Source organism: Gavia stellata, chromosome 20 (assembly GCF_030936135.1).
Source record: "Gavia stellata isolate bGavSte3 chromosome 20, bGavSte3.hap2, whole genome shotgun sequence".
Lineage (NCBI taxonomy): Eukaryota > Metazoa > Chordata > Aves > Gaviiformes > Gaviidae > Gavia > Gavia stellata.
In genome coordinates, this window is record NC_082613.1 from 11904484 (window position 1) to 11917736 (window position 13253).

Consider the following 13253-nt stretch of genomic DNA (forward strand, 5'->3'; position numbering starts at 1 on the left):
TTACCAGCGAACAGGTCTGCGGAGCCTTTTGGGAGCAGTTCAGTGGCAAAGCCCTTCCGTTCTGATGGAGAGCTCGGTGCTCAGCACGCACTTCACGGCTTTGGGAGATGGGGCTCGGCATCTTCCCTGTTAACCCCTGGGACATGCCCATGTCAGGAGGATGCCCTGGTAGGAAGGGGTCTCTTGTTTCTTCTCCACAAGAGCACTTCTCCAGAGCCAGGTTGCCATGCCAGGCTCCACACGGGCACCCTCCTGTGCCCGCAGCGGTGGGGACCGGCAGCAGCACGGCTGAGCATCAAAGAGTCAAGCCTGAGCTGCTCCCTGAGAAGTGCAACTTAACGAATCCCAGTTTCCTGCTGCTCTGTGTCTCATGGTTGGATTAGCTCATGGCTAACAAGGCACATGAGAGTTTTTCCCATGGTTTGGGGCACTCATAATGGCTCTCTCCCGTGTGGATTCTTTGATGTCTTATAATAGAGTTGATGATGAATCCATTTCCTCAGTGGGGACCCAAGTTTGGCGCTCTCTTGTCTACCCAGATGCCTTTTTTCCTAAAACAATTAGACAATAGAACAACAAAATGGAATTCAGTCTCTCTGAGGATCCTGCCTCATTATGAAATCTGGCAGAAAGTGACCCGGAGCTTCAAAAGTGGGGTTGGACAGCAGGGACAGGCAGACAGATACACACACGGACCCACACAAGTGCCATGGCTCCCACCTCCTTCCCTTTCACAGCCAGGCTAGCGAGAATGAACGAGCACTCTTAACTCTGCCCTGTCATGCCCGTTCATCACAGCACAGGCTTGAAGGCCAGGACCACGGGCTTTTTCTGAAACCGTGCACCACCAGATGTTTTTTTCCTGAGGCCTCAGACACACACGTGCAGCACGCTGTTATTAAAACTGGCTCATACTCCCTGTGCACAGGGAAAAAAAATTAAGGCTGTGCGCAAGGTTAATTCTCGGCTTTGGCATCCAGCATTAAACCATGCAGGCTCGGTTGACTTTTGTTTGTTTTTATAGAGTTGCTTATAGACCGTCCCTCCTGCAGCATCCCAGTGGAGTGGATCAATCCGATGCACCAGCTGGACAAGAAGTGCTTCATGTGCTGCCAAATATACCACGTAAAAACCGTAATGCAGCCACCTCTGGGGTGCAGCCTGACAAGCGCACGGCAGCTCACAGCAACACCCTGCAGCAGATTGAACGGAGAGGAGCGAGCCGCTTGAGAGGATGCACTGGTTCATTACGCAGACTTCCTCCTCTTGGTTTTCCGCCTGGTCTTTCCAGCCTGCCTCCCCTGGCATGGCTCTCCTGTGGATTTTTCTTCTCCTGCTAATGTTTCTGTACTCACCTCCGACTGAGCCAAAGGCTCCTTTTAACTGAAAAAGGCTGTTTGTCTCGGTATCTTATCATCTCTGTCTCAGTGTCAGCCCAAGCCTTGATGCCTCCTTCCCCCAGCAGCAGGTTTCACTCCTGCATTTGGGATCCCACCCAGCCACCCTTTCTCAGCCACTTCTTGTTATCCTCCAAGAGTTTTGGAGAAGCATTGCACGCCTCGCCGTGGTGCTTCCCTGCCCGGGGCTGACTTGGGGCTGGCCTCTGCCAGCTGAGGCAGGAGCCTCATCGAAGCCCTGGTGTGATCTCAGTGGGATGCCCAAGGGTGCGAGTCTCTCAGGGGCAGTGGGGTGCTTAGCCCAGGCTCTGCTAATATGACAAAATCTCCGCTCCCCGGCATGGCCTCACCTCTGTAGGGCTACAAGCTGACCTCCACTGGGTAGCACCAGGGAGGTACCCCGCTCCCAAATTGCCGGTACCCCGGGCGGGGGTCCTCTCCCCCTCGCCCAACAGCAAAGGCCCCCTGTGGCTCACACAAAGGGTCTTACACCTCCGTGGTTAATGATGCGGTGTCTGGGGAGTGCTTTTGGGACAGGGTAGGGTGCTAAGCACCCTGCACCCACTGCTGTGGGTCACCTGTGGGTGGGGGCATCGGGGTGCAGGTTAGCAGGGATCTCTGCAGCATGCAGGAGGGGTGGGAGACCCAAACCTGCCTTCTAAAACCACCTAGGAGGAAATGCACTTGGCTGTGGGAGATCCATGGGTCTGCAGGGAAAGGCAAGGGATTCCCCCCTCTCTCCTGGAGCCTGGAACCGAAGCCCAAATCTACCAGGGAGGGCTGATTCCGGTCCAGAACAGCACCACTTCCCTCTTCCCCTTCCTGCAAAACCCAGGTGCTGGGTTCGCTGGGCCCTTGGTGGTGCTGGATGCATCAGGCTGGTGCTAGCCAAATGATTGACAGCTGCCAATCTCCAGCAGCACAGATCGCCTCCAGCCGAACCCGCCGAAGGGGCAGAGCTACGGTCCCTCCAGCCTTCCTCTTCGCCTGCGCTGCGGGGTGAAGCGGAGCAGGCTGCGGGCTGGGGTTGGGCAGGAGCCGTGCGGGTACCCCGCGGCTCCAGAGCCCGCTGCACCTGCTACCCCCAGCCGGTGCCCGGGGAGGGGGCAGCGGGAGAAGGGGCGGCTTTGGGGCCGAGGCCGGGCAGGGGGTGCTCGCCCCTTCCAGCCGCTCTCCGGGGCCGGCAGCGCTCTCCTCCCGACCTCCGCTGGAGGCTGCGCGGGTCGAGCTTCAGCACCGCGGGGGCTGCGCGGAGGGCGGGGGGGTCGGGGAGGGGGGGGCGCTTTGTCTCCCCGCCCGCGGGGCCGGGGGTCGGCGGCTGTGGGAGGGCGGGAGGAGGAGCGCGGCCCGCCCCCGCCGCCGCGGTACAAAAGGGGTCCGTCGGGCGGCGGAGCAGCGTGTGCCGCCGGGCAGGGCAGGGCAGGGCAGGGCAGGGCAGGGCAGGGCAGGGCAGGGCAGCGGGCGGTGCTCCGGTCCCCTCCGCAGCGCCGTCCCGGCGGGGCCTGCGCCCGCCCCGTCCCGTCCCGTCCCGTCCCGCTCCGCCGCCGCCGGGCCCGGGACCATGCGGCGGGCGCGGGCGCTGCGCCGCCGCGGAGCTCTGCTCGCCTGCCTCTCTCTGGGGACGCTGCTGGCCCTCGCCGACGCCAAGGGTGCCTTCTACCCCCCCGCCGCCCCCCTGCCCTACGGCGGCAGGTACAGCCTCTACACGGCCGGCTCCAGCCCGCAGCTCGGCCCCGGCAAGCCCGTGGGCAAGCACAAGTAAGCGACCCGCTGCGCGTCCGCGGCCGCGCAACCCCTCCGCCGGGCACCGGGAGCGCGCGCCGCCCCCGGGCACCGGCCCCCGGGTACCGCCTGCACGGCGGGGCTTTCCGGGCACCGCCTCCCGTCGGGCACCGCCTCCCGTCGGGCACCCCTCACCGGGCACAGACCGCGGGCACCGGCCACTCGTCTGGGCTCAGCAGGCAGCATCCCCGGGGGACCGGCTGCCGCGGGCTCCCCTTGGTGGGTACCCAACCCCCGGTACCGACCATGGGTACCATCTCCCACGGCTCGGCCGTGGGGCACCCCTTGCCGGGCAGCCGTCCCGGGGTACCCGCCGTGGGCACCCCTTGCCCCACACCGGGCGCTGACCAGGGGCTGGCGGGCGGGGCAGGAGCGTCCGTGTGTGCCGGTGCACCCCCCCGTGTAGAGCAAGGCTGGGGGGGCCGCTCAGCGCGGGAGGGTGCGGGGTTGTGTTTCCAAGAGGGAGCGGGCTGCGTGCGGGGCGGGGGGGACGTGTGTGCTGCAGTCCCGCGTGGGGCAGGGCCGGGGGTGGTGGGGATGGGGATGCCCGTGTGTGTTTATGGGGTAGGTGCATGTACCTGTTCCGCGTGACAGCAGTGCGGGGCTGGGATGTGCGGGAGGGGAGGATGGCAGTGCACCGACCTACGCATGGAAACACAGATTGGTTTGGAGGGAATTTGCCCATTTGTTTGTAAAGCACAGACTTACTAGAGTTTAAATATGTCTTCAAGTAACCTGGAAAGCTCAGGCAGATGAGGAATGTGGGCTTTACACGTACTATAGACTTTTTCCATTCAGCTGCAAAAAGGCTGTTACATTGGTGGGGGGCTCGCCCCCCCCCCCCCCAGCTTGTTTGCTAGAACAGTTTCTCTTGGGCTGCTTCAAGAAGGGGAGGATGTGGTGTCACTTTATTCGTTTCAGCTTGTTCGTAACATTCGAGATGAACAATACTGGCAGTGCCAGTGACAGCTTTCCAAAACCCGTAACATTTTCCAGCTGCTCACTCTTAAAACATCAGGCTGGAGCTATAAAACTGCTAGCCACAGGTGGGTGAGAAAGAGAGGGGTGTCTGAGAAGGAGAGCGAGCCAGAACAACCCTAACCCAAGCAGTTGCAGGCAGTGTTTATTAGTAGTGGCTAGTAGATCTGCCCTTGTTGGCTACTAGCTTACTTACAGAGGGGGTTAGCAGCGTGTTTGTAAGCGGATCCTGGATTTATGGATAGACGGTGATTCTAAATTTCCACATGCACACGCACACATGATCTCCCTTCCCTCCAGCTAAGAAGAGTGGCTGGCCTTTGCTTTCACGTGGCCCTGTGCACAGATAAATGCCTCACTCTTGGAGGAGCAGGGAGCAGCACGGGTCCCTGCAAACGTGCTGAGCCTGGCAGTCTCTTGCCCGTGCAGAGCTGCTTGTGTCTGGGCAGGCTGGAAATGCTGGTCGCTGCCGGGAGTTGCGGTGCCCATCCCAGGGGAGTAAAGAGCCCTTGGCGAGGGGCTGGGGTAGAGGGGCTGGTGCTGCTCCTGGGGGGAGCAAGGGGCATGCACTGGGGGGGTGGGGTGGGCGGGTTGCTGCTGGGAGGGAGCAGGGAGAGCTGGGGTGTTGGAGGGAGGATGAGCCTGCTCACACCTTGCTGCTTCACCGAGGGAGCTCCTGCCCTGCATGTGCTGTTGGAGGTGGAGGAGCCTGCTCGGGGCCTCTAAATGGGGGGACTGGGGGGGCTTATGGCTGGCCTTGGCATGGGTAGGGGATGTACTTTGTCTTCACGTATTTGCCATTGGTACTTGTCCCTCCTTCACCCATCTTTCCCTATTCAGGGTGAGCCAGAACTCCACTGGTCTGTCCCCAGAGGGTGACAGTGGGGGGGCTGGGGAGGGCTATGCACACCCACCCCTCTGTGCATGCACACACACATGCTCACTCCCCCAAACAGTACACACTGCAGTCCTTCTCCCCAAACCCTTCTGCTCCATTGTGACTGTCCCAGTCCCTTCCCTCCCCTCTACCTGCCAGAAGTGTCTCAACACCATCCAGACAATCATCATGCCAAGCCTGTGAGAGCTGGGCTGAGGCCCTGCAGCTCGTTTCTCTGGTGACCCCCGAGGCTGCTCTCTGTAGGCCATGCGATGGTGATGCCGGGGGACCCCAGCTGCTTCCCAGCCTGTGGCCAGGCAGCCGAGCTGCAGTGACCCCAGCTCAGAGGGGGAGAGCTGGGTCCTCCTGCCTCACTGAACACCTCCCTGCACCTGCAGCTCACACCAGCCCATCTGCTCTGTCCCACTGACCCTCCGTCTCTGCCTTGGCTCCGCACTGTGTGCCTGTGCCCTCCTCTCCTCCCGCTCTGCCATCTGCCACATCCCTGTGCCCTTAATCCCTGCCTCACCGCACATCCCTGCTGTCTCTGCCCCTGTGGACCAAGTCCATCTGCTCCTGCTGGCAGCCCTGCCTTCAGCTGGAACAGCCTTGGCCTCCATCTGTCCCACCAGCAGTCACACGTTCTTCCCACACAGCCTTCCTCCCAGCCACCTCATCCTCAGCACCTGGGTTTGCTGCTTGGCTCTGGAGAGGGTCTGTGCCCGGAGCTGGCTGGTACCCTGTGGCACGCAGCTGCTGGTGTGATGGCAGGAGGGAAGGGACTTTGCCCCTTGCACTGCTCGTCCAAGTGATCTGAAGAGTTTCCAGCCCGTCCAGCTCAGGACCTGGGTCCTGTCCCTGCCTCCATGGTGGAGAGAACAGCGATGCTGCAGCCCTGCAGAGCAGCCAGCCTGCATCTCCTCTCCCTCCGCTGACTGTAGCATCACACTTGGTCTGGGTGTGACAATACCCACAGCAATGTCCAAAGGCTTTTGGGCTTTGTCCTGGCACTGGCAGCACTCCATGAGCTGCAGGAGGACGGACCACCCCTGCCAGATTCTGCTAGAGCTATTTCTGGGATGCTATTCCCATAACTGCCATTACTGGTGGGGTTCTGCTTGTCCCCCCAGCTTGTCTCACCACTCAGGCCACGCTGTGCTGAGCACAGCCCAGCTCCAGGTCTGAGGCTCTGGCTGATCGCAGCACTGGTGACAACATGGCCATGACTGTGACAGCAGCAGCCGTGTTCAGCACCCAAGCCAGCCCCCTGCAGCGTGGCGGCACTGCAGACCTGCCTGCAGGGGCTCTGGGTTTCTTGCAGACAGTGAAATTGCTAGCAAAAAATCCAAAGGCGAGGGTGCTCAGCCTGTGTCCAGCACCGAGACTGGTTTCTCAGGCAGGGCTCAACTGCGGAGTGACCGCAGCTGGGGGAGGACAGGGCAGCCACCAGCTCGGAGGGATGCTGTGGGCCAGGCACTGCCCGAGGCTGAGCAGAGAGCCCAGCACGCCAAGGCAAACAGAGCTGTGTTGAGGCTGCAGGGATTTAGCTGCACCCCCTTAACCCAGAGGAGTGATGCCTGGAGCCACCCGGACAGAGGTGGCTGGGGGGTGGCAGCCTGGCACCCGGAGGGCAGCTAGCAGGGCTGGGCAGTGCTGGCCCCTGTGGAGGCTCTCGGAGCCGGCTGGGCGAGGGCAGGCGAAAACCGGGGTGCGTGGGGACGCCAGGAGCAAGAGCCAATTCACCCAGCCCGGCCGCACCAGGAGCGCGTGCCTGCCCCTGGGCTGTGCACCCAGCTCCATCCCTACTCCCTGCACTCCCCAGGTCCCACTGCTGTCCCTGTCCCCAGTGGGTGGGGTGGGCGATGCCCCCTCCCCAGCAGGTGCACAGGCTGGGGGGGTCCCCTCCAGCTGCTGGCTCCCCCCAAGACCTCGCCGGCAGTGTTAGGCAGGGCAGGCAGACCTGCCTGGGGACTGGTCGAATAGCCGGGGTGCTGCTATCTGCCGGGGCAGGGGGTGACGGTGTCTCGCTGTGCTTCCCCCTAGGAGCTACTGTGCCTACGTGGTGCAGCGCAACGTGACGTGCACGCTGCAGGACGGGGCCGAGAGCTACGTCAAGGCCGAGTACCACAAGTGCAGCTGGGGACCCAAGTGCCCGGGGAAAGTGCTGTGAGTACGGGGGACGCTGGGGCATGGCTCCCTTCCCCTCCCAGCTTCAGGTTGCAGCTCTCCTCAGGCTCCCAAGCCCCTGTGCTACTCTTCCACCATCAACCCGTGTTTTCCAGAGGGCAGTGAAAGGGGCTGGAGGGCTTTTCCTGGACGAGGCAGTCTGTGGCAGGGCAGCGGTGCTGGGAGGAGGCAAGATGGGATCTGTCAGGAGGGAGAGGGAGCTCTATCCCTCACCAGAAATAAATCAGGAAATCACGGGAAGCCATGGGGGTGCATGTGCATGTGTGCAGGGAAGCATTTTGTTGAAGACCTGCAATTTGGCAGAAAGATGGCAGCTAGGTGAGAGCTTGACTGAGAGGAAGAGGAAACAGAGCCGGTGGCTGGGGCTGGCTGAGGGCTTCCTGCCCCAGGAAGGTATTTGCAGAACTCTCTGCCACCTCGTCGATGCTGGAGTCAAACACCCTGCCGTGCCAGAGTTGCAGCCAGAGCTGGAGCCGGAGCAGGGCGGACACTGCGGCTTTGTGCTTCGCCACCCTCCGCAGCCTCCGGCTGGGGATGCTGCTCCATGCATCTCCCGCATCCTCCGCGGGCCGAGCGGCAGAGCCAAGCACCCAGGAAAACAGGGCTGAGAGGGGCTTTTGTCAGAGCCCGCTACCCCTCCTGCGGCACTGGCACGTGGCACTGCTGCCGTCCGGGACTCGCCATGTGCCAGCAATGCCATGGGCTTTCCTCGCAGCCTCTCCCGGCAGAGATGGGCCGTCGGACCCACTCGCTGACCTGCTCTTTCCTTGCTCCCATTGCAAGTGCTTTAGCAGCATCTGGGGACCTCAGGACATCCTGCAACCGCTGGTACCCATGGAGGAGATCCCCAAAGCCTCTCCCATCTCTGCAGTGTCAGCTGCTCAGCCCCTTCAGCCCTTCAAACAAAACGGGTGAAACCAGGGTGTTTTTTGAAAGCAGCTGGACCTGCAGCTGGACTTTCTGCACAGCCTCGGATGCTGCATCCACGCGCGAGAGGGAAACAGTTTTTCCACACGCTGCGGCCATCAGATAATTTTGTGCAGCTGCAATAAATACTTCCCCTTGTCACTGGAGCAGGGGGAGAAGGGTTTGGAGGTGCTGGAGGGCTCTGGGCTCCTCTGCAGAGGCCAGCATGACGCAGAGAAAGTGCCCTGCCTTCTGGATGCCATCCTCATCCTCGCTTCACCCCCTGACAGTGGCTGGGCGCAGCAGTCTCCTGCTGTGGTACATCCAGGCAGGCTTCTACACACTAAGAAATAAGGAAAGACAATAGAAACTCAGCAGCGTCTGTGAAAAGGAATACCAGAAAGAAGAGCTTGTTTTGATACTGTCCCGTGCCTTTGGGAAATTGTTGATGTTGAGAGATTTTGAAGCGATTCAAAGAACACAGGATTTGGGTTTGCTTTCTGCTCCTGCCCTGCGGTACGTATGGAGGTGGCTGTATTGCACTGGGAGTCACGTGGAAGTGGCATTGCCTGGGGGCTGCAGCCTGGGCCGCGGGCACCGAGGACTCGGGCAAAGACAGGGAGGACAGGGGCTCAGCCCCATGTGCTGCTCTGAGTGACTGGGTAAGTGCGAGTGCCTTACGCAGCCCCTCCATACAGCATGGACAGTTGTGCCTCCTCCTCCGAGACCTTCTGCTGAACATGCTGGAGGAGAACAAGGGCCTGATTGTATGTCTTGTTGCAGAAGAGCAAACTTTAGGATTTTCAGGCCCTGGTAAATTCAGATTGGAAATTTCCAAAAGGCAGGTTCAAAGCATTGGCGTTTCAGAGGTGGTGAGAAACATGCTGTCTTCAGCCCTGCGCAGCTCGGCTCGGCTGGTGAGGGGAGCATCGGTGCTGGCAGGGTCCTGCCTCATCCCTGCCACCTCATGGGAAGGTGCCGTGGAAGAGCTGAGTCCTCCCCTCTGGGCTGGTGGGGACCCCACATAGAGCGAGAGCAGAGAGGGAGGGTATTAGTGTCCCACCGAGCAAGGAGGTGGGCTCACACCCTTGTTTGCTGTATATGGGGGGGATCAATGCTGTAGTGCCCAAATTGGTGATGGAGGAACCTCCCAGGGCACCCCAGTTGGGGGCAGGAGGAGGTGTAAGGAGCCATCCCTCTGTGCACACCACACAGCATCGCCCCAGTAAACCTCGCCAGGGCTCTGCTGTCCCACTGCCAAAGCTCTCACATGAAGGCCAGCCCAAGCTGCTTAGGCTTCCCATCAAACTGATGCCCTCCACACATAGAGAAAATACCTTTCCAAAGGTGTTTCAACTCCCCTGGAGGCTTCAGGACAGGATTACAGTTGAGAAGAGGATTTTTTTTACCCCACTAGGAAATTCTCTTGGTCAATTAAAAGTGCAAAATGCACCCACAAGCAGCCCAGATCCCTCTTGGAAGTGGTCCCAGCTTGCAGGGGTTTTGGAATCACTTCCATCATTTCATCTTGTGCTCTCCTGGGCCAAAAGTTGCCAAACGGCGTGGCATCTGTCACAGTGGTCATCTATCAGGCCAGAGAGCAAAGCAATACACTTATAGCTGCTTTTCTAAACTAACAACAAGAATCCCAAGTTAAAAAAAAAAGCCAACAAAAAAAACCTCTCCAGAAACCACAGATAAATAAATAATGGCTCCGCTCAGATAGTCCCTCCTCACCCCCGGGCTGTTTCTCAGGCTTGTCTAGTTGTGTTATCAACTTGTTGGGGACAACTCTTCTCACCATGTGCTGTCACACCTGCACCTTGTGGTCCAGACCTGGAGAGGATGGGCACATGTTTTTGGAGTGCTGGTTAATGAGCTGTGTCCCTGGATGGGCACTGTAAAGCTACACCGAGCTATGGTGCAGCAAGAGCTCTTGGAGGAGGTGGGTTGTGGTCTATAGGCACAGGACATAGTCTCAGCCAGGCTTTCCCATGTGTCCGGATTTCCCACACCGAACAGGACCCATGCTTAATGTTGAGGTTGCTTCTCTAAACTGTCTTCTCTCTTATTCCCCTCCCCTGGAAAGGTACCGCACCTTCTTCAGACCCAAATACAAGATTGGATACAAGACAGTGACGGAGCTGGCCTGGAGGTGCTGCCCAGGCTTCATGGGAGAAGGGTGCCACGACAGCCCGACCGACCAACCTGGCCTTCTGCCCCAACATCCCAGCCCTAAAATGCCTCCTGGGCAAAAGATGTTTCCCATCCCCAGACTTCCTCCCTATCCAAAAAGCCACCCTGACCTGTTTCCGGGACCAAAGAAGAATCAGTATGGTGAGATCTTGCTCCTGCTTCGCATCCCCAGGTTACCACACCACCAGCATGCTCTCAAACCTCCTGGTTCTTTCTATTCCAGCACAGGGCTTGAATTTGGCAAACCTTCAGTGGGTGATGCGCTTTCTGATCAGCGACCTGACATTTATTGCTTTAAGGATCTCTTGCTTTTTTTAATCTAGTTTCTTTCAAAACGTGTCGCTTCAAAATTGCCTTTCCTCATTGCTTTAAAGCATTTTTCCATTAATTTTGAGGCTGATAGAGTGTGTCCCAAGACGAAGCTCCCCCAGGCTGTTCTCATCACCCGCTCTTGAACTTGGGAGCAGAGGGCTTGATCCCAAGAAGGAAGAGGGTTTCCTGATCAGCTTAAGAAGAGATGTAGAGGAAAGGAGGAAGGGTGGGCTGATGTTTCGCTGAAATGGCAGTAAGAGGGAGGCAGGAGGTAATGTTAGCTAGTATAGAAAAGGACTCAAATCTAGAAGGCAGCCAAGGAGGGAAGTTGAAGGAGCAGCAGCCCTGACTGTGCCCTCTATATTTCTTTCCCCGTGCAGGCAGGAAGCTGCCCGGCCTCTTCGGGGACCGCCTGGATCGGCTGGAGGAGGAGGTGAGGCGCCTTTCGCAGTCCTATGACAGCCTGCACACCATGGTGAGCGGCCTGGGAGACCGCCTGCGGCTGGCCATCCAGGAGGACACCACCAAGATGATCGGCTCCCTGATGAACAGCCCGGGGACGCCTGACTCGACGGTGGGCTTTGGCATCATTCCTGATGGCTTGGTGGATGTGGCGGACAAAGCTGACATTGCCACGTACCCTCCTGTGGGAGAGATCCTGACCAAAGTGACGGAGGTGAGCGACGTGCTGAAAACCAAGGCAGATTTGCTGCACGAGGTTCGTGGCATGGTCCTGGACCACGACGGGCATATCAAGCATCTGCTGGAGTCAGCCCGGCCCTCGCCCCTCACCTCCATTGACCTGCTGGAGGAGTACGTGGACACGCGGCTGAGCAACCTGCGTGGAGAGCTGCTTGATGGCTTCGAGAAGAAGCTGGGGAAGATTCAGACCACGTGCGATTTCCGGATCCAAGAGGTGCGGCAGCAGTGCGAGGAGGAGAAAGCTGCCAACCTGCGGCTGCAGCAGACACTGGACGGGAAGGAGCTAGAGATCAAGAAAGAGATCTCTCAGCTGGAGACCCAGATCCAAGGGCTGACGGTGGTGGAAAGCTGCTGCAGCAACCTGGACTACCTCACCGATCGCATGAACATCCTCGAGAAAGGCCTTCACAGCATCTCTGAGTCCCAGAAGAACTTACACTCACGGCTGGATGGAGAAATCTCCACTGTCACCCTAGGGAACCTTTTTGAAGGGCGCTTTGAGGACCTGGAAGCCAGACTCAATGCTACAGAGAGAGAAACGGGGAGCTGCTGCTCCGGTATAGAGGACAGCATGAGAGGCACGGTGGTAGCGGAGGTGGATGGCATGAGGACTGCCTTTGAAGATAAAATGCAGAGCCTGGAGGACAGGTTCATGACCGTCGTGGGGGAGCTGAACAACGTCAGCTCTCCTGTGAGCATGGACGGAGCAGTGGTGCCCGTGCTGGAGGGGGAGCTCGCCAGCATGAGGAAACGGATGGACGAGACACTGGGGGTATTGCAGAATCGCCTCATCACGCTGGAGAGCACTTGTTCCCTGGGCTGCACCTCCGCCTCCAAAGACGTGGAGACCTTCCGGACAGAGATCGAAGACTGCCAGAACAAGAACCAGGATCTGCTCCTCCGGATGGACAGCAACTATGACCTCCTGCGCAAGCTGAACGCCACCATCCTGGAGATCCAGCGGCGAATCGAGGAGGAAGCATCGGGGGCTTTGCAAGGGGAGATCACCTTGCTAAAGATCAACTTGAACACTGTGAGCAAGTCACTGACGGGGCTCAAGGACTCTGTCTCCCAGTACTCGGACGCCGTGACACACGTCAATTCCTCGCTGGATGAGCACGAGCGGAAGATTGAGGATGAGGTCCACTCCATCCAGGAGAAAGTCAACGACCAAGGCTCCCAGCTCTTCTTCAGCCACCGGCGTGTCCTGAACCTCAAGGGAGACTTGGAGCGACTCAAAGCCAGGATCGTCAGCGACCTGAGCTCCTGCAAGAGTGTGGCCCATGACCTGCAGCAGGAGATTGCCCACTTTGATGACCGGGTGGCCCGGGTGGAGAGCGTCTGCGGCAGGCTGGGTGCCGTTACGGGGAGCCTGGACGGCATCAGGGATGAACTGGAGAAACACACAGGCAGTCTGTGGGACTACATGGACCACATGAACGGGACCCTGGCTGCCCACTCTCAGGAAATAACGGGACTGAAGGACAACCTGCTTGACTGCCAAGCCAAGGTCTCTGAGCTGGCAGAGCAGGTCGGCCACTTGGAAGAGCAGGCGGAGGGGAAGCAGCATTAGCCATGCTGCCACACGCTTCTTCCCTCTCCTCGCCGTGAAGGACAGGATTAACTTATATCATACAGACTTGCTCCAATGTGACAACAGTTTTTGGGATAATTTTTTTAATGGAAAGATAAATTAAAAGCTGCTACAAATACTTTTTTTTTTTCTTAAATCTTGTTGGCCCCACTTTTCCGTAACTCTGCCGTTACGGTACTCGCCTCCCGAGGCTCAGCAGCTGTCCTGACCCTGGTGCAGCAGGGTCACTGCCTCCTGGCCGGGGGTGTTGCTTTGGCTCCTGGGCTAATGACCGCAGAAGGACAATTCAGGAGGAAGCTGGAGGAGGGAACTTTTTTTTATT

The 13253-nt window shown here is 59.0% G+C and overlaps 1 protein-coding gene across 1 annotated transcript; it reads left to right on the forward strand.

Moving 5' to 3' along the window:
- The first annotated feature begins 2958 nt into the window (after positions 1-2958).
- Positions 2959-12910, forward strand: EMILIN3 (elastin microfibril interfacer 3). The gene is made up of 4 exons (XM_059827365.1): positions 2959-3155; positions 7078-7200; positions 10217-10464; positions 11016-12910. Exons 1-4 carry the CDS (start codon positions 2959-2961, stop codon positions 12908-12910), a joined length of 2463 nt encoding a protein of 820 aa, XP_059683348.1.
- Positions 12911-13253: the final 343 nt, after the last annotated feature.